At 36.7% G+C, this 24,969-nt stretch overlaps 1 protein-coding gene and 1 pseudogene across 1 annotated transcript; both read left to right on the top strand.

Moving 5' to 3' along the window:
• Positions 1-649: 649 nt before the first annotated feature.
• On the top strand, positions 650-23,287 carry LOC146923406 (uncharacterized). Its single transcript, XM_085711716.1, has 5 exons — positions 650-2,553; positions 2,756-2,896; positions 4,606-4,832; positions 21,661-21,922; positions 22,843-23,287. The coding sequence occupies exons 1-5, from the start codon at positions 761-763 to the stop codon at positions 23,285-23,287; spliced, it is 2,868 nt and encodes a 955-aa protein (XP_085567842.1). The 5' UTR covers positions 650-760.
• Positions 23,288-23,977: 690 nt separating this feature from the next.
• Positions 23,978-24,361, top strand: LOC146923405 (exocyst complex component EXO70B1 pseudogene; annotated as a pseudogene).
• The last annotated feature ends 608 nt before the right edge of the window (positions 24,362-24,969 follow it).

Raw genomic sequence — 24,969 nt, 5'->3', positions numbered from 1 at the left:
AATGCATGAATTCATCAACTTTTATAAAAATTTAGTCTAAACTGCATTTTTGGCCCCCTATTTAAAAAAATGAAAATTTTGACCCATTTTCCAAAATGTTGCATAGCTAATGAGAAGACGCCACATGTTCCAAAATAGGGGGCCAAAATCGCAACTTTTGATAAAGATAAAGGCCAAAATATCTTATTTTCCTAAAGATAGAGGACCAAAAGAACATATTTCCCCAAAGAGTCAAAAGAGCATATATACCTAAAGATAGAGAGCAAAATTTTAATTTTTTTAACAGGGGGTTAAAATCGCAATTTTTTAAAACTTAGGAGGCAAAAAATATAATTTATTACTATTTAAAATTGTTAAGAGTGCCCTTAGAGACATTGGTTAACACTTCAGATTTAAAATTATTTCTTTTTTTAAAATCCTTAAAGAGTGTCCCGGAAGCACTCGTTAACAAGACCCTATGAAATAACATCAACGACCAATACGGTCTACCTGCTCTTAGTAGTTAATTAATATATATTAGCAGGAACCTGGAAGCATACATCATTAGTGGTTGTGATGTGATTTTAAGAATTAGTCAATTCCAAACATTAATAATTTGTTATATCTAAGTGTGGTACCATCAGTGGCTGTCGTATCATTCCTCGAAACTTCACCTGAAGTGAGAGGGTAATTTCTCATTCAATGCCATATATGGTTGATCTAAGTGCATCTATCTCTCAAAGCAATTTTAATAGTATACTCATTAAAGAGAGAGAGAAAAATGATACCCATCATCATCCAAATTCAGAAGTGGCTGATGCAGCCAAAGGTGTGGAGATTTGTGGGCATTGGTTCAGCTGTTGTTGGACTGGTTTGTTATGCTCTCAGCTCGTCCTTCAACTATCTATTTGGAAACTGGAATATGTTGAAAATATTTCTTTATATAGTTTTCAGTTTCATCATCTGCTTGATGATTTTATTTGCAAAGATATTGCAATATTCCAGAAGTCTCAAATTCAAAGCTCATACAGCATTTTTGGTATTGACAATCACCTCTGTCTATTCCTTTTTCTTTGATAAGGTGGTGAATGGAAAACCTGATGCATATAGCCTCATTTCATGTGTTGCCTTTGCTATCATGTCGCTTAGCTTGTCGAGGCAAACTGAGTGCGGATTTGAAGTGGATCTTCTTTACTTTTTTCTTGGTTGTCTGATTGTGCAACTCATGAAGATTAAATTGCAGTTATTCTTTCTTGGGGCAGGTTTCAGTTATTCTCTTATTATTCTTCGTTCTTCCTTTTCTACGGTAGATTCCATAGGAGATAATCAGTACCTTAACCTCCAAGATGGAAATTCAGTGGTTCTTCATATGGATTCTCTACAACTAGCTAGTACTAATATTGCAACTACTAGCGATAGCAGGAATAGCATCGATTCACAACAATTGGTGATCAGTACTGATATTGGTAGTATGATTGAAAAGCTCGGGACTTATGTGAAGGCGCTTCAGCACCAAAATTCAAATCTTATTCAAATGCTGGTGGAGCATGTAAAAAAATATGTTGAAGAACACTCTCAATTGGTGGTGACCGACTCTAACTTCATGATGGATGCGCTGAAGCCAGAAACCATCAAAGGCCTCGAGGAAACAGCAAAGGTTATGTTGAGTGATGGGTTTGAGAAGGAATTTTCGGATGTGTACAATAATTGCCGTAGGGATTGCTTGAACGAGTGCCTAGAGCTTAGATTATTCGGGTTGCAAAAGCTCAACATCGAGGACATTCATAGTATGCCATGGAAGGATCTCGATAACCATATTGAAAAGTGGATTAAAGCTTTCAATGTCGCAGTCAAGATCCTTTTCCCTGGCGAGCGACGACTTTGTGATCGCATCTTCTTTGGATACTCACACGCTGCAGATTTCTCCTTCATGGAGATTTGTAAGGGATCCGTCATCCAACTTCTAAATTTCGCCGATTTTGTTGCCAAGGGAAGCCTATCACCAGAGCGTTTGTTTAAAATGCTCGAGGTGTTTGAAACATTGTGTGACCTAATTCCAGAATTTGAGTCGTTATTTTGTGATCAGTACCGTGTGTCTCTAAGGAATGAAGCAGTTACAATATGGAAGAGATTGGGGCAAACAATAAGAGGAATTTTCATGGAGTTGGAGGATCTGATCGATTATTCCCCACTTTATGGGGTGATGCAAAGGATTATGGACACATTGGAGAGCAATTTTAATGCAAGTTCCAAATTCTACGATGGCCCCTCTCTAGGCTATATTTTCTTGATGAATAATGACACATACATAGTTCACATGACCAAAGATAATGAACTAGGAACCCTTTTGGGGAATGATTGGATTCGAAAACACGCTCTGAAAGTTTGGCACTACGACGGTCAATACAAGAAAACAATGGGCACTATCGGCTCCGAATCAGTGCAGGATTTTTTCCGGTCGAAAACTGGCCGTGAAAGGGGTATGAAGGTGAATGTGGGAGGTTCCAAAGAATCAAAGGGGTATGAAGGAGATATGCAGGAAATAGAAGCATCACCATCGCAACGACGAGAAAGGTATGTATTACATAAAGTTTGAAGAATTTTAGTTGTTTCACAGGAGTTACCATACTTGATGCAAATTATGATAAAGATGTGTCATGTATTATATAAAGTTTAATTCCAAAATGGCTGAATGCCTCTTTATATTTCTTTTGACTCAAATCTTTCAGTGTGCAATAAAGTATTAATACGATTGTGTCTTCGTATTAATTAACAGCAGGAAAAAGGATCCGGAGATGAGAACAATAGTGATATCTTCCGCACCACAATTTGGGAACGAAGATAAAATGCCACCGAAAGACGGGTTTACCTGGAGAAAATACGGCAAGAAAGAGATCCTTGGCTTCAAATACCCAAGGTATGTACCGGTCAATTAAGTAATTAATTAATTTTTGACTTGGTCGACATAAGTCTTGCGTGCTCAACCCTAAAATTTACATATAAATGTAGGGATGAAAAAAAAAACACTTATGTTGAAACTATATCAAATTTTGTCATCGTAAACATAATTTAGTTGGTGGGAACATAACCAAAATGTAAGGTCTTATGAATCTTTGACTTACGTCTTGCTTGCTCAAACCTAAAATTCACACATACACGAACGAGATACTCATATAGATTCATATAGAATAATTATAGATTGATAAAAGATAATGGAAATGGTATAGTGATGTTCTTATATATAGAGATTAGATGGAGTAACTAACTCCAACCGATCTTCTCAAACAACATAACTAACTATAGTGTACTTAACTATAGTTTAATAGTTCCACCTCAAACTCAATGGGAAATTTACCAATTTACGTTTGGGATACATGGAAAATACCATACAAATGAATGAACAAAAGAAGCAGGTAAAATGTAAGCCAAACAAGTTTCTCAAACCTCAAACTAACTATTGTGGCGTAACTAAGGAAAATGAGGGTAAACTAAGTAAAACACTTATGCAGCATAGGCCCAATCTTAAGGAGTCCCAATGTGAAATCCATAACTTGTGAAAAAAATTAACTTTTGAGTTATGTCATTCAAGCAAACACTATCCAGTACAATCCAGCGAGCACACGTATCAGCGCAAAACTAATTTGGATAAAACGCAGAATGATTGAGAGCCCGTTTGTTATAGCTTCTTTAAGAAAAAAATACTTATTTTAAAAAAAATAATCACTTTTTAAGAATTTTGCATCCGTTTGTTACAGTTTTTAAAAAAAATCAGAATCTAAAAAAAAATCTAAAAACAGCTTCTCAAAAAATAGATTTTTTTAGAGGAGAGAGAAAATATTTTTTAAAAGATTGAACAAATTTTGTAACAAAAAATCCCTTTTATATAGTTGTATCCAAACAAACAGGATTATTTGTTTAAAAAAACTGATTTTTATTACAGTAAACAAACGCAAAATAGATTTTGATTTTTCATAAAATCTCTAAAATATAATCTCTAAATTATTTTATGTCAAAATCACTTTAATTTTAATCTGTAACAAACGGACCCTGAGTGTTCAGAGCATCTAAATTGACGTACGAATCATCTACCAACACAGAAGCGATCCATGATCTCTCTCCATGCAAAAAAGTAGCAAGCCATAACTACCCTTTTAAGCCAAACCATCCATGAACATGACGACGCGATCCAAAGTGAATCAATGCCAGAACTCAATCTTCATAGCAGTAACCAAACTATCCGAATTAAATCACAAAAGATTGAGACAAATTGAAACTTTCCCCAATTTCTCCAACGCGGTGGATGTAAACTTAGTAACATCTCAATAGACCTGAGCTAAAATCATAGAACAAAGCAAGATAAGAAACACAACAACAATCAGATGAAACCGATAAAAGTCTTTAAAAGAGCCAAACGCGAATCTCATTTCAGAAAAGATCTAAGTTCAAATTTTTCATATACCCACATCAAGCCACCAATGAGGGAAGTACCCAGATAGTTGAAGGAAGAACTGAGAGTAATTTTATATAAACAAATTAAAGGACCTCTCGAGTAATTTTATCATTAATAATCATTTAAACCACTATTTCCTAATATTTACGCGGGATTTTACGTTTATTTTGCATCAGGAGTTACTACAGGTGCAGCAAAATAAAATTATATGCATGTCGAGCCAAGAAGCAAGTGCAACAATTGGGTGACAATCCAAACATATTTGAAGTAAGATACAATGGTGGACATTCCTGCAACATGTCCTTAAAATTACCAGAACGACAACCGGTGAATATCTCAAAAGATGTGACTCAAACCACCATGCCTCCATCATCAATTTCGTATTTTGGGTGGCTTTCACCAGGTGAGGAAACAAGTTGAATAACGGAGTAATTAATATCATAAATTTAGTATTCATGAAATTTATTTTGTTATAATTTATTAATAATATGTTTTTCCTACCTCATAATTTATATAGTTTAATGGTGGTGCGTTAACGATCCAAAATAATTTTGCACACACAAGCAATCAAAACATTTAGAATCGCCGCATCAATATATATATATATATATATATATATATATATATATATATATAAGATTTTTCTATCATGTGCAAATTTCCATATGTTTTCACCATAAATATCTTAAGCCCCATAGTGATCAAATAAGTCCTCCTGAAGATTCTCTTGCCTCCAATTACCCTTGAAGTTTAGGGTAATATCAAAATTCATATCATACCTTCTCTAACCTATAAAGTATGTGCTTCTCCGTCCTCTTGAAAAATTCATTACTCTCCATCCAGAGCATGACACACAAGGTATCCATAGTAGTACTTCTTTGGTGCAACGACATCCCCATTTCTCTTTCTCTAATAGTTGGAAGCCACTATTGGTTGTCTTCTTCTAGTCCCGTCAGTGGAAGACTCCACTTCAAGTTGAGTTTACTTCACCTCAACTTCCACCTCTTAAGTTGATCAATAGTATTATTACATATGTCTGTTCATACTCATCTTGAGTATTCTTTCATCCACCTCATTACAATGATCTTCAGTGATCTTGATTATTCATGTCTTTGCCTTTCCAGAATGATATTCAGTATTCATATCTCTGCCTCTTAAAATCAATCTTGAATTTTCTTAATAGCTTTTCTATTCCCCCACGAAAGTTTAACATCTCTTCAAAATCACTAGGACTTTGGTAAAACTCATTGATGACATGATCTTCTCCTTTGTGACTTTCTCTCTCTCAGCATTTTATCATCAAGACACCAAATAACAACACATGTTGCCTTATCCATCAGCTCGTTCTTCTTTGGTTATGTTAGGTTAACAGACATCACCGCCTCAGTCTTCGATACTTACATACATTTCTTTTGAACCAATATAGCTTTTCATCATCACGATTTCAAGTTTGGTACTCATGGTTCTCACTTGAAAAACCTTTACCCTTTGCTCCACGGTGGACGCTACTTGGTTTGAATTCAAACACTTTGTAAAAAAACCCAACAAGAACAAAAGTGTGGTGTAACTATCAATAGTAACTAAGAATCAAACAATCGCAAACAACAACAATAGATGCAAGATCTAATTTAGCAATCAAGTGTAAAATAAAACCGCAATTAAACCAAGAAACAAGATAAAGGGAGTAGAGAGCACCAAAAATTTGTTTACCTATTTCGGTTCAACAATGACCTATATCCGGAAGAGATAACATCTCTTCAAACCATTATTCAAGAATTATTACAAACAAATATGAGTCACAAGAAACTAACTTCAACAATCTCTCCAAAAACAAACCTAATGTCTAATATTTTCCCACTCCCTTCCCTTGAAAAAGAGAGTTACAAAGTGACCAAGAAATTTAGCTTCCAATACTGTCCAAGAGCGTTCCCTAAATTTCTCTTGTTTACCCTCTTACAATCACTAAGTGATTCTCACTCAACAAGGTGTTTCCCAAATTTCTAAACCCATGAATCTTTCTCCAAAAAGTATCAACTCTCTCCAAACTCCTAAGAGTATCCTCTTTTGGTTCACAATTATATTTTTCAAGCCCTTTGAATCTAAGGTTCAAAATAGTACCCATATTTGGTTTCACTATATTTTTTAACAAATGGTAAAAAAATGCATTTTATATTTTTCATTCTTGTTCAAATCATCTTGCAATTTTCCCCCCCAGTCGTGTCGGGATCTAGATCAAATTTGAAGGTGAGAAAAACACACAAGAGGGGGGTTGAATTCTATGAGTCTTTTCTTCGATTTTTCTTCTAAGTGTTAAATACAAATCTAAAGAGAATATGATGTTGCAGATTCTGACTGAGAGTGGAATGCAGCATAAATACAAAACACGTAGATAAAAGATAAAGAGTCAGAGAGAGAAGAAAGACACAATGAAATTTTTATTGGTTCCTACTACAAACAGAACCAGTCCAGTCCCCTTGCACTTCCAAGGGATTTCACTATAATCACTCTTGGTTACACTTTGCTAAGGACACTCCCAAGATACTTCTCAATGCTCAAGCACACAGCAAGAGACTTCTATGCTCTCGAACTCTACCTAAACACTTCTTTTGCTTAAGCACCCCTACAAGAGACTTCGCTTACTTAAGCGTAACTGCTTAAGAATTTACCATGATCAATCACAACTGACTGAGACTTATCTCAAGCACGCAGGCGAGAGACTTTCTAAAATGAATAGACTAACTCCTTAGGATTTCAAAGATATAAACTTGAAAATAATCGTAAATGTTATGCGCTATTTGATTTGAAAGAGTTTTGGCACAGAAAAATAGCAGAGTCTTCTTGCTTCTTCTTCTTCAGGTTTTCAGTTCCTTTTATAGTCATTGATTTAAGAGACGTTGGAGAAGAGTGTTAGCGCAAATAGAGTCGTTGAAAAAATTCAATCAGAACGTCGGCCCTTTGCCTTATATGGATAATCTCGTTGGAAAGTACTTTGAATTTCCTTTGTTAAAAGGGGAATTAACTATTGTTTTCCTCGTTCCTGATGTCCTTTACACGTAGACATAAGAAGACAAAATAGTTGCTCTGCCAGATGCAGTGATAAAGACATCTCACAAAATAAGACAAAAGCTTATGTGGATTCTGGTCTCTCAAAACTACGTAGCCTAGTCAGCTTTTATGTTTGATGTCCTTCACAGAATTTGTGGAAGTTACTCCCCAGCTTCTGTAAGACTTCCATCTACTTGGATGTTGACTTCTGGTTTACCTTCCAGTAGATCTTCCACCATAGTCTTCTAAGCTTTCATATCCCTTTCCGATGCTCTTCGTATTCTTCATGATAAGAGTTCCTGCACACTTGAACATATGTTAGTATTTTAATTCTTCTTCAATACTTTGTTATCATCAAAACCCAAAAGAACTTGTATGAACCATTCTTGTTCTAACTATATTACCATTGGAACCAGTTGGCAAAATCGTGTCAGGATTTTGATAGAAACTCACCATGCAATTTCGAGTCGTATTAACAATATATGAATGAGTATTATGTTGGAACAAAATGTGTTTAACAATGAACCTTAAAGGGTTTTGATGATAACAAGGTATTAAAAATTGTAAATTGGACTAGCTAATATTTGTTCAAGTGTACAGGACCATAATTGTAAAGTTACATCATCATTGGTTCTGAATGAGCAAATAAAGAGCTATGGAAACAACAAAAATTTGAAGCTTGGACGCTCCTGAAGGCAACTTGCTACTGAAGAGAAAAAGCGCTCCTGAAGTCAAGCTGCTCCTGAAGAAATAGCGCTCCTGAAGTAAGCTGCTCCTGAAGAATAGTGCTTCTGAAGACAAGAGGTCCAGAAGCCACATCATCAGAAGCTGCGTCATCAGAAGCTGCAGAAGTCATATCATCAGAAGCTGCATCATCAGAAGCTGCCTCATCAGAAGCCATTTCACCAGAAGCTGAATATCAACTAGATTTGCAAAGAATCAAGAATTGAAGAATTATCAATGCAAAAGCTGTCTATTGGATTCGAAAACACAAACAAAGGATTAGTGGAGTTTGCAACGGTCATTTCAAAGGTGTTTGAAGGCGTGTGTTTGCAATTTGGACGAAAGCGTTGACATTGTACTTTGTACGAATTGTACAACCACGTTCTCCACTACTCTGTTTTGTGTCCGCGCTACAGGACAAGAAAACAGCTCCAGAATACGGTTTCGCCTGCATAGATGTTCCTTTGGATAAGGAATGGATTTCAAATTTGTTCTTCATAGGACAACAGCCAAATCAGGCAAAAGATTATTGGTGAAAGATCAAGCTTCAACAACGACTCTTTGGTGTGCTGGCAATTTCACAACGTCTCTCTCACACCTCTATATAAAGGAGTGAAGACCTAGAGAATTGGTAATGCAAGAACGCTAAACGAAAGACTCACAAGTACCAAACCTCTGCTGAAATTGTTCTGCATTCACTTAGAATTTCTGTGTCTCAAAGTCATATCTTAGAAATTCTTAAGTTCATTGAGTCTGTATCTGATTTGTATTGTGAGCACCTCTGATTGTATATCAAGTGTTCAACCTTAAACAATTTTCTGTGTAATTTTGTTTAGTTAGGAAGTCTCTTGCAGTTGTGCTTGAGCAGGAAGTCTCTTGATTGTGTTCTTGAGCAAAGGAAGTCTCTAGCTTGTGTGCTTGAGCAAAGGAAGTCTCTTGCTTGTGTGCTTGAGCATTTGTAATCAGATATTACTCATAGTGAAATCTCCTTGGAAGTGCAAGGGGGACTGGACTACTTCCGGATTGTGGAAGGAACCAGTATAATTGCTTTGTGTCGTTCTTCTTCTCTCTCTCTGTTTTATTCCGCTGCATTTAGATTCTGATTATCACTTCAGAAGCTGTCTCACCTAGCTTCTGATCAGTGTGTTCAGTTTTTAGGAGAAACGAAGAATTTTTCAAAACACAATTCAACCCCCCTTCTTGTGTTTTTCTCACCTTCAATTGGTATCTAGAGCCTTGGTCTGTTGTGTATCACTTAACCGTGCAACAGTCAAAGATCTGAGAAAAACATGTCTACTCCTCCTCCTACTGGTCCTAGTGATACTAGCTATAAACATGTCTCACATGATTATAGTGATAGTAAGAAAACCAGTGTTGGAAAAGTTCCAAAGTTCAATGGAGATGCTGAAGAGTTCTCTTGGTGGAAGACCAACTTTTACAGTTACATCATGAGCCTGGATGAAGAATTATGGGATATTCTGGAAGATGGTGTTGGTGATTTAGTCCTTGATGAAGAAGGAGCTGCTGTGGATAGAAAGAAACATACTCCAGAACTGAGGAAACTCTACAAGAAGCATCATATTATCAGAGGAGCTCTTGTCACTGCTATACCCAAAGCAGAATACATGAAGATGAGTGACAAATCCACTGCTAAAGCTATGTTTGCTTCTCTCTGTTCAAATTATGAAGGGAGCAAGAAGGTCAAAGAAGCAAAGGCTCTCCTGCTTGTACATCAGTATGAGCTATTCAAGATGAAGGATGATGAAACCATTGAGGAGATGTACTCAAGGTTTCAAACCTTAGTTTCTGGGCTACAGATTCTAAAGAAGAGCTATGTTGCTTCTGATCATGTAAGCAAGATACTCAGAAGCTTACCTGCCAGATGGAGACCAAAGGTGACTGCCATTGAGGAAGCTAAAGATTTAAACACTTTAAGTGTCGAAGATCTTGTTAGTTCTCTCAAAGTTCATGAGTTAAGTCTTAATGAACATGAGTCTACTAAGAAGAGTAAATCAATAGCTCTTCCATCCAAAGGCAAGTCATCAAAAGCTCTCAAAGTAGTTGAATCTGAAGAGGAAGAACAGTCAAGTTCAGATTCTGAACCAGATGCTGCTGAAATGGCCATGCTCTCAAACAGACTTCAATATCTGGCCAAGAAGAACAGAAAGTTTCTCTCCAGAAGGGGTAACTCCAGAAGCTCAAAGAAAGAAGATCAGAAGGGATGCTTCAACTGTAAGAAGCCTGGACACTTCATTGCTGAATGCCCTGATCTTCAAAGAGAAAAGTCAAAGGACAAGTCAAAGAGGTCTACATTCAAACCAAGCAAACTCAAGAAGCAGATCAAGCAGAGTTTAATGGCAACCTGGGATGATTTGGGTAGTGAATCTGGATCTGATAAAGAGGAAGCTGATGAAGATGCAAAGGTAGCTGTTGGGTTGGTAGCAACAGCAACTTCAGAAGCTGGGTCAGATTCAGACTCAGAAGATGAAAACGAGGTATATTCCAAAATTCCCAGAGATGAACTTGTTGAGTCACTTAAAGAACTTCTTACACATTTTGAAGTAAGAACCAATGAGTTGAAGGATTTGAAAGAAAAATATGCTGATTTGGTACAACAGCAAAAATCAACTTTATTGGATCTGAAAGCTTCTGAACAAGGACTTAGGGGCTTTGACTTCATGTGTAAAACATATGAAGATCAGCTCAGGTTCTTATGTCAGAAGCTACAAGAAAAGTGTAATGAAAAACCTTTAAGTAACCATGAAATTGCTCTTGAAGATTTTATTATATCTGGCATTGACAGAAGCAGAGTGGCTTCTATGATTTATAGCATTTACAAGAACAATGGCAGAGGAATTGGTTTTCCAGAAGTGAAACTGGAGAAAACCAATCTAAAGTCTTGTTGTGAATGCATCAAGGAAGGTCTGAAAACATTCTTTGTACCAGAAGGGGCTGAGTTGGAAACTGTTGTTCAATCAGAACCTGAAGCTTCTAGCTCTAAGGCTAAGATTACTTCAAAGCCAAAGAACTCTAAGTCAAAGGCTATGATCAAATCTGATTCCAAAACTTCAAAGGTTAGGATCCTGAAAAGATCAGAACCTATTCCTCAGAGTCTGGTGAAACCAAAATCTGGGGTTCTGAAGTCTAAGTTTCAGAAGAAGACAGTTACTGCTTCTGAAGTACCAAAACCTAAGGTAATGGTTAATCAGAAGCAACCCAACTCACAGCACAAGGTACAAGAAGTGAAGAGTAAAGCCTTAAGTACTAACCTTCCAGGACCCATAGAACAATGGGTACCTAAATCTAAAAATGTCAATGATGCAGGTATGTCTAAGAGCAGTGCCAAAGCAAAGATCATGGTACCTAGACAGTGGTTGCTCAAGACACATGACAGGAGACAAGTCCATGTTCCTCAGCCTAACAATGAAAGAGGGAGGAAATGTGAAATTTGGAGGCAACCAGTCAGGCAAGATCATAGGTACAGGAACTATTGGTAACTCCTCTACCTCAATTAATAATGTATGGTTGGTAGATGGTCTTGAACATAACCTTTTGAGCATTAGTCAATTTTGTGATAATGGTTATGATGTGCTTTTTGAAAAACCCAACTGTACAGTAATCAACAAGGAAGACAAATCCATTGTGTTCAAAGGAAAGAGAGTTGACAATGTCTATAAAATCAATTTTTCTGAACTGACTGATCAGAAGGTGATGTGCCTACTATCAGTGAATGATAAGAAATGGATGTGGCACAGAAAGTTGGGACATGCTAACTGGAGGTTAATCTCTAAGCTTAGTAAGTTACAACTTGTGAAAGGGCTACCAGACATTGACTATTATTCAGATGCACTCTGTGGTGCATGTCAGAGAGGGAAAATTGTGAAATCATCTTTTAAAACAAAAGATATTGTTTCGACCTCAAGACCTTTAGAATTACTCCATATTGATTTATTTGGACCAGTAAGTACTGCATCCTTATATGGAAGTAGATATGGATTAGTCATTGTTGATGATTACAGCAGATGGACTTGGGTGAAATTCATAAAGAGTAAAGATGTTGCGTGTGATGTATTCAGTAGCTTCTGCACTCAAATTCAATCTGAAAAAGAATCAAAAATTTTGAAAGTCAGAAGTGATCATGGTGGAGAATTTGAAAATGAGCCATTTGAAGCTTTTTGTGAAAAACATGGAATTTTCCATGAATTCTCTTCTCCTAGAACACCACAACAAAATGGGGTTGTAGAGAGAAAGAATAGAACTTTACAAGAAATGGCCAGAACCATGATTCATGAAAACAATTTACCAAAACATTTTTGGGCAGAAGCAGTGAATACAGCATGCTATGTTCAGAACAGGATCTATATTAGACCTATTTTTGAGAAAACAGCATATGAACTCTTTAAAGGAAGAAAACCCAATATCTCTTACTTTCATCAATTTGGATGTACATGTTACATTCTGAACAACAAGCTCTACCTAAAGAAATTTGATGCCAAGGCCCAAAGAGGAATCTTTTTAGGTTACTCTGAAAGGTCAAAGGCATACAGAGTGTATAATTCAGAAACACTTTGTGTTGAAGAATCTATGCACGTTAAATTTGATGACAAGGAGCTTGAAGATAAAACTTCAAAGCAAGGTGAAAGTTTTGCAGAGATACAGGTTCCTGAAGCTACTCCAGAACCTGATCAGATAGCTGAATCTGAAGATAGTCCAGAAGCTGAACCCACATCAGAAGCGCAAGATGAAGCTGCTTCTGATGAAGCACAAGATGGCTCACATCAAGCAGATCCTCCCAGAAACACATTCAAACACATGTCTTCACATCCTGAAGAGCTAATCATTGGAAACAAAGATAGTCCAAGAAGAACAAGATCACATTTCAGACAAGAAGAGTCAATGATTGGACTAATCTCAATGATTGAACCTACAACAGTTGATGAAGCACTTTCAGATGATGGATGGATCCTAGCTATGCAAGAAGAGTTGAATCAATTTCAAAGAAATGATGTGTGGGATCTGGTACCCAAACCTCAGCACAAGAACATTATTGGAACAAAATGGGTATTCAGAAACAAGCTGAATGAGCAAGGTGAAGTAACAAGAAACAAAGCCAGACTTGTTGCACAAGGGTATAGTCAACAAGAAGGCATTGATTACACTGAAACGTTTGCTCCAGTTGCAAGATTGGAAGCAATCAGGTTACTTCTTTCCTATGCAGTTAATCATGGCATAATATTATATCAGATGGATGTCAAGAGTGCATTTCTCAATGGTGTCATAGAAGAAGAAGTGTATGTTAAGCAACCTCCTGGATTTGAGGATATTAAATATCCTGACCATGTTTTTAAATTGAAGAAATCACTATATGGCTTGAAACAAGCTCCCAGAGCTTGGTATGATAGACTAAGTAATTTCTTAATCAAAAATGATTTTAAGAGAGGACAGGTTGACACTACACTCTTCAGAAGGACCCTTGGGAAAGATATTCTTGTTGTGCAAATATATGTTGATGATATAATATTTGGTTCTACTAATGCATCTCTTTGCAAGGAATTTTCTGAGTTAATGCAGGATGAATTTGAAATGAGCATGATGGGAGAGCTGAAGTTCTTCCTTGGCATTCAAATCAATCAATGCAAAGATGGAGTCTATGTTCATCAATCAAAGTACACAAAGGAGCTTCTGAAGAAGTTCAAACTTGAAGATTGTAAAGTGATGAACACTCCAATGCATCCTACGTGCAACCTGAGCAAAGAAGATGAAGGAACTAAAGTAGATCAGAAGCTGTATAGAGGTATGATTGGTTCTTTGTTATACCTCACTGCATCTAGGCCAGATATTTTATTCAGTGTATGCTTGTGTGCAAGATTCCAATCAGACCCTAGAGAATCTCATATGACTGCTGTCAAGAGAATCTTCAGGTATTTGAAAGGAACAACCAATCTTGGACTCCTTTATAGGAAATCCTTAGATTATAAGCTAATTGGATTCTGTGATGCTGATTATGCTGGTGATAGGATTGAAAGAAAGTCAACCAGTGGCAATTGTCAATTTCTGGGTGATAATCTTATATCCTGGGCTAGCAAAAGACAAACAACTATTGCTATGTCTACAGCAGAAGCAGAATACATTTCAGCTGCAAGTTGTTGTACACAACTACTTTGGATGAAACATCAGTTGGAAGATTATCAGATAACTGCTAACAGTATTCCCATTTATTGTGATAATACTGCTGCTATTTGTTTGTCTAAAAATCCAATTTTGCATTCAAGAGCGAAGCACATTGAAATCAAACACCATTTTATCAGAGATTATGTTCAAAAAGGAATTTTAGATATACAATTCATTGATACTGAAAATCAATGGGCTGATATATTTACTAAGCCTTTAACTGTTGAAAGATTTGATTTTATAAAGAAAAATTTGAACATGCACTTTGTATCTGATTAAATGCTTGCTTGCTCCTGAATAGGATTTTAGGTTCTGAAGTTAGTTCAGAAGCAGTAGTCCATCAGAAGCTCTTTATTGAGGTTCTGAGGAAAACTCGCTTCTGATGATGACGTCAGCATCTGAAGTCCAGAAGCTGGATTTATTGCTTCTGAATAGTTGAATTAGTGGAAACGTTGGAAGTTACCTTTTAAAAAGTAACTTTTGGCCCACTAACTTGGTAGTTACTCTGTGAACTTCTTACGTGGCCTGTATGTGTTGGTGTATAACTAAAAGGGCAATGATGATTTAATAGCTTTGAAAGTACTTTTCACGCGCCCCCAATTTTTGTCATTAATGTTATGTTTGTTTGTCTCTTTTGAATTGCAATCGTTTTACTTTTAACACTTTGTCAATTCACACACTACTCACTCACAACAAACACATTTGCTCTCAAACCTCTTGCGAAGTAAGCGCATTCTCTCAACCTTAGAACCCTAAAATCTTCATCTTCTTCAAATCTTCGTCAATCATCAAATGGCATCATCAAGCTCAAAAGTTTCAGAATCTACATCAAACAAGCAAAGCGTATCAGAATCTGGGTCCATCTACAAAGAGAAGACTATGGATATTCCATGGGAATCCTTAATAGTTCAAGTAGAGTCACCGGTGGATTTTGCTTCACTCAAGAAGTATGAAGTAAACATGGAAGGTTTGATAGAAACTCAGATGATGTCTGAGTATTTCAAGATGCTAAATGGGCCAACATATGTGAACTTGGTCAAGGACTTTTGGTTAAAAGCTGAAGTGTACAATGAAAAGCCTGCAAAAGTCGTAAGCAAACAAGCGGGGTCAAAGAAAGGGAAAATGGTCATGGATATGAATCCTACATCATTTGATAGCTTAGAAATAAGGTCTGAAGTGATGGGCATTCCTATAACCATCACTGAGGACGTTATAGCTAAAGCTTGTAGGATGCATGCAGAGGGAAGATTCCAAGAAATAGTCAGGAAGGAAGATGTCCTGCTAAAAGGTTACTACAACTCTCTTCTGGGTGGGAAGAAAGATGCCAAGCCTTCAGAGATGGAGATTCACAACAGAATGTTGGTGAAATTCAGTAATGATTGCTTCTTTCAAAGAGCAGGAGGGTCTGACCAACCCAACAACCAACAAAAGCTAGCAATTTATTTCATGACCAATCTTGAAAAGATAAACTTCCCCAGATATGTAATGGATCATCTCTGCTGGGCCATAAACGAAAGCACTACAAGAGGAAGAAAACAAGTACCCTATGGAAGATTGCTTTCTGAAATTCTTCATCAAGGAAGGGTGCTGGAGTTCTTAAAAAGGACAAGGAGTGCTTCTGATAAATGTTTCGAAGTTTCTACTGCTGAAAGGACTATCAGTAGCAGGAGCTTATGCTCTATGAAGTTCATCAAAGAAGCCCCTAAAGATGAAAAGTGGTTAGAGATGACAACTGCTGAAACTGAGATAATCAGGGACTTTCCTCCCATCTTTAAGGAAAGTGACTCTGATTTCCTAGTTCAATCAGTAGCTGAGTACGTCTTGGAGGAAGATGCAAGGTCTCAGGAGGAAGCTGCTCTTGCTAAAGGGAAAGGCAAGAAGGCCAAGGCAGTTGCTGTGTCAGAAGCTGCTGTTTCTGAGGCACCTGAAGGGAAAAGGGCCAGAACTAGTTCTGAATCAGAAGCTGCTCCTACTAAAGGAAAGAAGGCCAGAACTAGTACTGAGTCAGAAGCTGCTAAACCTGTTTTTATCAAGGAAAAAGGAAAGATGCAGAAGGTTGGTGCTGCTTCTATTCCACAGAAGAGGAGAAAAGGTAAGGCAGACTTGGTAATCACTCAAGAGCAGCTGGATGAAGCTCTTGAAGAAATAGAGAAAGAGGAGGCTGATCCCAAGCTGAAGAAGAAGAAGGCTCCCCTTCAACTTGTGAGTCCTATGGTTGAGATGACTCGAATAAGGAAAAGGATGGCAGATGAACGTGCTGCTGATCTTATATCAGAAAGAAAGGATCAAAAAGCTCAATACATTCATCAAAGAGATGAAAAGCTCAAGGCTTTGGGATTGGAGGACTGTGATAGGTTCTACAAAGATAAACTGGCTGAAGTAAGAGCCATTGCTGGTAAACCTACTGAAGACAATGAGGAAGACGATATGATGCTCGTCTTTGTAAATGCTCCAGAAGAGGGAACTTCAGAAGCAGTTTCTCAATCTGCTGATCCACAGAAGATCACTTCTGAAGCTGACCCTGCAGATCAGGTAATCCAGATTCCAGTCACCTCTATCCCCTCTTCACCCTCTTCACCATCAGCACCTGAACAAATAGAAGACACTTCTGTCTTAGACAATCTTGCTCTCCACTACTCAGGTGAATTACCCATAGACAAAACTTCAGAAAAGGCCTCTGAAGCAACTCCAGAAGCAGCTGCTTCTGAAAATGTTGTTTCAGAAAACCCCCATCAACAAACACCAGAACCACATAAACCCACAACACCCCCACAATCACCAACAGCTACCATTGACCCCCAACTCAACACTCAAACATCAACTTCACCACAACAACCACCAACTGAAATTGAACACTCCCCACAACCAACTCCCATGGATGTTGACATCTCTCTAGTCAATGTTCAAGCCTCAACCTCCACCACACACATTGATTCTGACCAGCCTTCGTCTTCAAACACACAAACACACTTTACCTTTCCAATTCCTAACCCCATTCAAGATTTAGAAATCAGTGATTCTGATCTTGAAACCCTTGATCATCCACCCACAAACATCCTGGAATCTGGATATATTACTTCTGAGCTTCTGACAATCCTTAGTCAATTGCTTAATCTTGTGGATCAACGAAGGACAATTGATCTCACAAGTGCATATGAAGACTCCTGGGCATCACTTCAGAACCGGGCAACTGAGCTAATTGAAAGCTTAAGGGCTAAGTGCATCAGAAGCAAGGAAGCTTCTGTCAGGAAGTTAATGGAGCATCTGAATCAGAGTCTCAAAGTAAGAAGTTCTACACTGCTCCTGGCAAACCAGCCTTTCTTCTTTGAAACGGATTACTTGACCAGAGAAGCAAGGCTGTGTAAGCTTCTGAAGAAACAGATGGCACAGCAGCAGCAAGAAGCTAGAGAAAGGGAACAAGCTCTTCTCCAGAGGCAACAACAGCTTGAAGAAATGTTGCAGAAGAAAATTGAAGAAATGGAGGAGATGAAGAAACAACAACAAACCAACCCTTAGTTGCACACCTTAGTGTTATCTTTTGTTTGTTGTTTGTTTTATATTCTTAGTCCTTGTTTCTGAAACCATCTTGTTCTACTTTTCTATGCTTCTGAATGCTTACTGCTTCTGACTGTTTAGCTGCTTCTGACAATTGATATACATGTTCATATATTTTGCTCTGACTTATTTAGTTCACTTTCTTTTATACTCTCTCCTGTTTGAGTTTTTCTCATATCTTTTTGTCTTTTATGCTTAAATTTATTTTAATTTTTTTTTGATAATGACAAAAGGGGGAGTATATGTGACAAGTATTTAAAGGCTCTGAGCCCCATTAATGGCATTTGAAATTTTTGAAAACCTTCTATCATTTTTTTTACCTTATTGGTATAAGCTATGAACGAACGAAGGAGTATCAAAATTCAAGTAAAATTAATTGAACCATTCTTCTTATCTATAAGATAATTCTTTCAATGATTCAATTTTGTTTTTAAGCTCTGATAATATTATTGCGCGAAAAATGAATTTAATTAACCTGGATAGAACTTAGGGGGAGCTTACAAACCTCACCTTAAAGACTATCAGACTCAGGGGGAGTTTGAGCTTACAAACCTCAGATTCTGAGCTTACAAACCTCAGAACCCCAAAGTCAACTTGTTAATTAGATTAACAACAATTGATCAATTTTAAATACTTTTGTTTGTCATCATCAAAAAGGGGGAGATTGTTGGAACAAAATGTGTTTAACAATGAACCTTAAAGGGTTTTGATGATAACAAGGTATTAAAAATTGTAAATTGGACTAGCTAATATTTGTTCAAGTGTACAGGACCATAATTGTAAAGTTACATCATCATTGGTTCTGAATGAGCAAATAAAGAGCTATGGAAACAACAAAAATTTGAAGCTTGGACGCTCCTGAAGGCAACTTGCTACTGAAGAGAAAAAGCGCTCCTGAAGTCAAGCTGCTCCTGAAGAAATAGCGCTCCTGAAGTAAGCTGCTCCTGAAGAATAGTGCTTCTGAAGACAAGAGGTCCAGAAGCCACATCATCAGAAGCTGCGTCATCAGAAGCTGCAGAAGTCATATCATCAGAAGCTGCATCATCAGAAGCTGCCTCATCAGAAGCCATTTCACCAGAAGCTGAATATCAACTGGATTTGCAAAGAATCAAGAATTGAAGAATTATCAATGCAAAAGCTGTCTATTGGATTCGAAAACACAAACAAAGGATTAGTGGAGTTTGCAACGGTCATTTCAAAGGTGTTTGAAGGCGTGTGTTTGCAATTTGGACGAAAGCGTTGACATTGTACTTTGTACGAATTGTACAACCACGTTCTCCACTACTCTGTTTTGTGTCCGCGCTACAGGACAAGAAAACAGCTCCAGAATACGGTTTCGCCTGCATAGATGTTCCTTTGGATAAGGAATGGATTTCAAATTTGTTCTTCATAGGACAACAGCCAAATCAGGCAAAAGATTATTGGTGAAAGATCAAGCTTCAACAACGACTCTTTGGTGTGCTGGCAATTTCACAACGTCTCTCTCACACCTCTATATAAAGGAGTGAAGACCTAGAGAATTGGTAATGCAAGAACGCTAAACGAAAGACTCACAAGTACCAAACCTCTGCTGAAATTGTTCTGCATTCACTTAGAATTTCTGTGTCTCAAAGTCATATCTTAGAAATTCTTAAGTTCATTGAGTCTGTATCTGATTTGTATTGTGAGCACCTCTGATTGTATATCAAGTGTTCAACCTTAAACAATTTTCTGTGTAATTTTGTTTAGTTAGGAAGTCTCTTGCAGTTGTGCTTGAGCAGGAAGTCTCTTGATTGTGTTCTTGAGCAAAGGAAGTCTCTAGCTTGTGTGCTTGAGCAAAGGAAGTCTCTTGCTTGTGTGCTTGAGCATTTGTAATCAGATATTACTCATAGTGAAATCTCCTTGGAAGTGCAAGGGGGACTGGACTACTTCCGGATTGTGGAAGGAACCAGTATAATTGCTTTGTGTCGTTCTTCTTCTCTCTCTCTGTTTTATTCCGCTGCATTTAGATTCTGATTATCACTTCAGAAGCTGTCTCACCTAGCTTCTGATCAGTGTGTTCAGTTTTTAGGAGAAACGAAGAATTTTTCAAAACACAATTCAACCCCCCTTCTTGTGTTTTTCTCACCTTCATATTAATGTCATATTAGCAGGGCCAGCCCTAGGCCATAGGTCGGGGGTGCGATAGTCTAGGGCTCTTGCCGTTAGGGGGCCCAATTTTATTTTATTTTTTGGAGGATGGTGTATATAGAAATATTTCGTTTATGGGGGTATATATAGCAAAGTTCACATAAAGGTCCCAAACATTCACATGATGAAGAGCTGGGCTGGAGTCTGTTAACGTTTTTGGAACGATTTGCTATATGTATCCCCGTATAGCGCAAAGATTTCTATATACACTCACCCTATAAAAATTTTTTGGGTGTTCTTAATAATGTGCCAAAAAAATATTACTGAAGAAATATTTTGGGGCCTTTGTTTCTAATAATGTGCTTCACTAATATTAAAAATATTGGTGATATTTATTATCCAATAAATTTAGATAATTTTCATAACAAAACAAATTTATATTTTAGTTGAAAATGGACCTAAGTAGAGAAATTAATGTTAATCTTGTCTTTAAAAGGTTCCAAAAAAATAAATTACATCAATATGGTAATGTCAATTTTTATGAATTGATTGAAAGGATTGCATAGTTGAATTTGATAATGCAAGATCATGTGAGACATATTTATGTATCATCATAATGAACCTGTTAGAGATACTTATAGCATATAAAAAGAGAAATGATTTACTTCTAGTATACAAAGGAGTTCTTATATTTATGATTCCTCTAAAAAGTCTAACTAATTTTGTATCATGTATTATTGTTGTTATGAGTTTAACATTGGAGAATTTTGCATCCAAAAGTTTAAAATTTAGTTAATTACGCGTGTTGATATACTTTTACTTTTTTGATGTTATTATTCTTAGGTTCTAAAATTTCAGTATACTACGCATGTGCTATTATTCTATACTTCTACGATATTTTATTTTGATGTCTTTGATTTATTTTCATATGTTGCCTAAAAAAAATTATTTGGTAGTGGGAAGCGGAAAAAAAAATTTAAATGAAGAGTTAATAAAATCACAACAATGAACTAACAAATTTTAAGATGTATTATATAAGGGGTCCTTTTTTCATATTATATCCAAGACCGCTGTAACTCTAGGAATGGCCCAGTATATTAAAGGAGAGACAAAAACAAACGAAGAGCGAGAGAAAAGTAATATAAAAGTCAGAAACCGCATAAAATAGTATCTACGGGTTTGTGTCAAAAAACCATGGGTAATGATATACTATGAAACGCGAACACTTCTTGAATTAGGCGTGTCTTGGTGTTGGATAGAAATTACACTGAATTATATGATTTATACAAATTATTAGCAATGTTGGTGTGTTAATGTCCTTGTCGTGTCCCGTGTTCGTATTGGTATATGTGCTTCATAGATAAACACTCCAACTTTTCAATGTACTGAATCTCTATCTTTTTATCTCTTAAAGTATATATGACGGGTGTTTGAGTGTATATTGATTAATTTCCAAAATGTATTCCTTCAAAAAAAAATATTTCTCTTTTAATATTATTGAAATTGATTACAATATCGAACACATTATATCATGCTATTTATAAACATGAATATAATATATAATATACGATATTAATTCTAACAAATCTCGAACTATCTCAAACAAATTGTGACAATAAATTCTACAGCTAAATCCATAAGCTCTATCCCAGAGGCAAAGCTAGCTCCTCCAGCAGATGGTGGGCATCATCCTATGATGGACAATGTCGTTGGCTATCTTGTTTCTGCTATAAGATCACAGCAGAGGAACGTTGTTAATGGAGACGGAGCATTTTCATTTTCTGCAGAAACGGAGGGGACAATAGAACTGTTAGAGAGCATACTGGCATCGAAGTCTGAAAAATACGCGGACCCTTCTCTGCGTCATTTTTTCATGATGAATAACTGGAGGTATTTAGAAATAGCAAATAAAAGAAGGGATTTTGATATTGCAATATTCGGTGATGTTTGGTACCAAAAAAACAGAGAAAAAGTGCAACAAGAGCTTGAACTTTATCAAAAAAGCTCATGGCATAAGGTGTGGCAATTTTTAAAATTTGATATAATTGAGCCCATGGAACATAATATTGCAGTAGATTTAATGAAAGAAAGGCTCAATTTGTTTAATATGCACTTCACTGAGACATGCAGAATCCAGTGCACATGGTCTGCTCATGATTATGGTCTAAGGACGGAATTAATTAGATCTCTCAAAAACATTTTGCTGCCAGCGTATGGAATCTTCATCGGGAAGTTTCAGGATTTTCTTAAAAACAGTGCTTACGAATATATTGAGTATGGAATGTTTGACATTCATGATATACTTGATAATTTGTTTCTTGGAAACAAGATAGGTAGAGTTTGAGCAAAAAATATGGTTTGTGATCACAAATGTATGTGTCCATTTTGTTTTGTTTTTAGCTTTGTTTGGTTTGGGATGTGGTTTATGTTTTCCTGATGTTTTGTTTTCTTTTCTCAATCTTATATTTGCCGATAAGATACAATAATGTTGTATTGAATGCAAGCATGTGTGACATGGTTTGAGATAGTTTATGGACACATGTTATGCAAGCATGTAGTGTAATTATATTGTTAATATTGTGAAATGCTTAAAAGATATTAAACAAAAATTATCAGCATTAATGTCGAATTTTTATTAAATATTTTTTATTTTATAAGCAAAAACTTATTAAACCACACCAAACGTGGATTAAGGCTTCAAACGTGGCTTTCAAGATTTTCTTTGGGTTCGCTACCGAGAGGCGGCTATGTGATCAGATTTTCTTTGGGTTCTCCTCTGCTGCTGATTTATCCTTCATGGATGTTTGCAGGGAATCCACACTTCAGCTGCTGAAATTTGCTGATGTCATCGGATTAAGATTCCGATCACCAGAGCGATTGTTTAGAGTACTCGACGCGTTTGGAACAATGTGTGACCTAGTTCCAGAGTTTGAATCTTCGTGTTGTGGTTCGCTGCAAAACGAAGCAACCACAATTTGGAAGAGATTGGGGGAAGCAATCACAGGCATTTTCATAGAGTTGGAGAATCTGATTCGCCAAGATCCGGTGACGGCGCCAGTTCCCGGTGGTGGAATTTACCCAATTAGCTGTTACGTGTTGAACTACCTCCAGGTTGCTTGTCAGTCACGGCAGACATTGGAGCTAGTGTTTGATGAAGAATATGAGCATCCGTTGAAAGAATATACCAAAATTGAGGATAGAGCAAATTCCTCTTCCTCTCTTTCAGTGAAGATGGGTTTGATTATAGAGATATGAGCTATGCTAGCTACAGTCGCTCTCCCAAACGCTATTGGACACATGCTTTTTCATTGGTCCACGTCATCCTTATGAAAATATGTTGTAACTGGCAACTGGTTGTATTTAATTTAATATAATTTAAATTAAAAATTCTTGTAATTAACTTTCTTCTCCACTCATCAACGCCCAAATCGCTGTTTGCAGACATAGCAGCGGCAACAGCCTTCATCGTCGACATCGGCAAAATCGTTGGGAGTGAAGAAGAGAGACCTTTTTTCGATATAAATGAACCCATTTGTTTTAATATTAAAATATAAAGAAGCCATGTTATGTGAAGAAGAAAAAGAAAAAGGTCGTGTGGTGTTTTTTAGAAACAACGAAGGAGATGTGTGACTTTTCAGATCTAGTACTGTGTTTGAGAAAGACAAAGAAAAGTTCCATTGGTGTCTCTTTGAACCCATTCGGTTGAAGAAGAATAGCTTTTTCTTTATTTTTTTATTTTACAAAAAAATGGTGTTTCTAAACCTGTACAGCCAGTAAGCCGGTTGAAGTTTTTAAGAAGTCAGTCACGTGGCCCAATGGTTGGGAGAGTAGTCAAAAGCGACTGTTTGAGCGATGGTTATTAGCATTCCTCTAGAGATATTAGAGAGAAATTTGGAAGTCACGTCCGAAATATACTAAGACCCTGCTTTGTGCTATATTTTTTTGATGAATAACTACCGCTACATTGTTCGAAAGACTGAAAATAATGAACTGGGAACCATTTTAGGAGACGATCAGATCCAAAAACACACTGCAAAAGTTCGGCAACATCATGAGAACTATCAAAGAAGCCATGGAGTGTTGGACTTTTTGAAGCTGGATAACAATGGACCAATGCAGCCTAATAAGGTAGCAAAGTTAATGAAAAATAACTTGAAATCGTTCAACATGGTCTTTGAGGAAATATGCAGCGTTCAGTCTGAATGGTTTGTCTTTGATGAGGAACTTAAGGAAGAAATAAGAAATTCCATTGCGAAAACGCTGCTGCAAGCGTATGGGGCAGAGGATATTAAAGCAAGACTTGGCAACTTGTTTCAGAAAAACAGTTGATCAACTGGTAGCCGAACGAAAGCGAAGCTAAAGTTTTTTTTTCTTTTTGTGTGCATGTATTTGTTGTGTAGTTTAAATAAAAAGTTTTGATTTGCATCATTAGGATGACTTAAAAGGATTTTTGAAACGGTTGGCCATCTGAGGTACAATTAACACTTGTTGCAACACTAAGGTGGTTTTAATTCATTGCTTTCGACTCTTCAATTGTGCATCACTTAGAAATAGTATAAAAACAAGGAGTTTACTGAGTCAACAGGATTTTCATGTTTTGAATTTATTTGGCTCCAATCCAAGCATTTGTCAACTACTTTTTGGACATGAATCCATTGCAGTTCTTGATAAAGATCAAACTTTAATATTTTCACTTCAGTAAATTGGATTTAAAGCCTAAAATCAAGAACAGAGTCCATCAATTTTCATCTACTAACTGCAATTTGAACGAGGTTGTTATTATTTGCTGCAGCTATAATAGTGTCGAAGACCAGGAATTTAGTACTAACCAACCATGTTTGGTATGCTTAGGAAAATTTCCTTGTTTTGGTTTTCATGTTTTAGATAAGCTTGGTTAAGGTCCAAGTCTCTACAGGGATTTTTATCCCAACAAAAAG

The sequence above is a fragment of the Medicago sativa genome, chromosome 5 (genome assembly GCF_051527215.1).
Source record: "Medicago sativa cultivar Bolivia chromosome 5, Bolivia_mono, whole genome shotgun sequence".
Classification (NCBI taxonomy): domain Eukaryota; kingdom Viridiplantae; phylum Streptophyta; class Magnoliopsida; order Fabales; family Fabaceae; genus Medicago; species Medicago sativa.
The sequence above is the reverse complement of the archived record's forward strand: the minus strand, read 5'-3'. Positions and strand labels throughout refer to the sequence as shown.

Excerpts from the sequence above, each read along its gene's own strand:
- LOC146923406 (XM_085711716.1), top strand. The coding sequence starts at position 761 with ATGATACCCATCATCATCCAAATTCAGAAGTGGCTGATGCAGCCAAAG. Across the intron at positions 2,554-2,755 it reads CCATCGCAACGACGAGAAAG|CAGGAAAAAGGATCCGGAGA; the intron begins GTATGTATTACA and ends ATTAATTAACAG. Across the intron at positions 2,897-4,605 it reads CTTGGCTTCAAATACCCAAG|GAGTTACTACAGGTGCAGCA; the intron begins GTATGTACCGGT and ends ATTTTGCATCAG.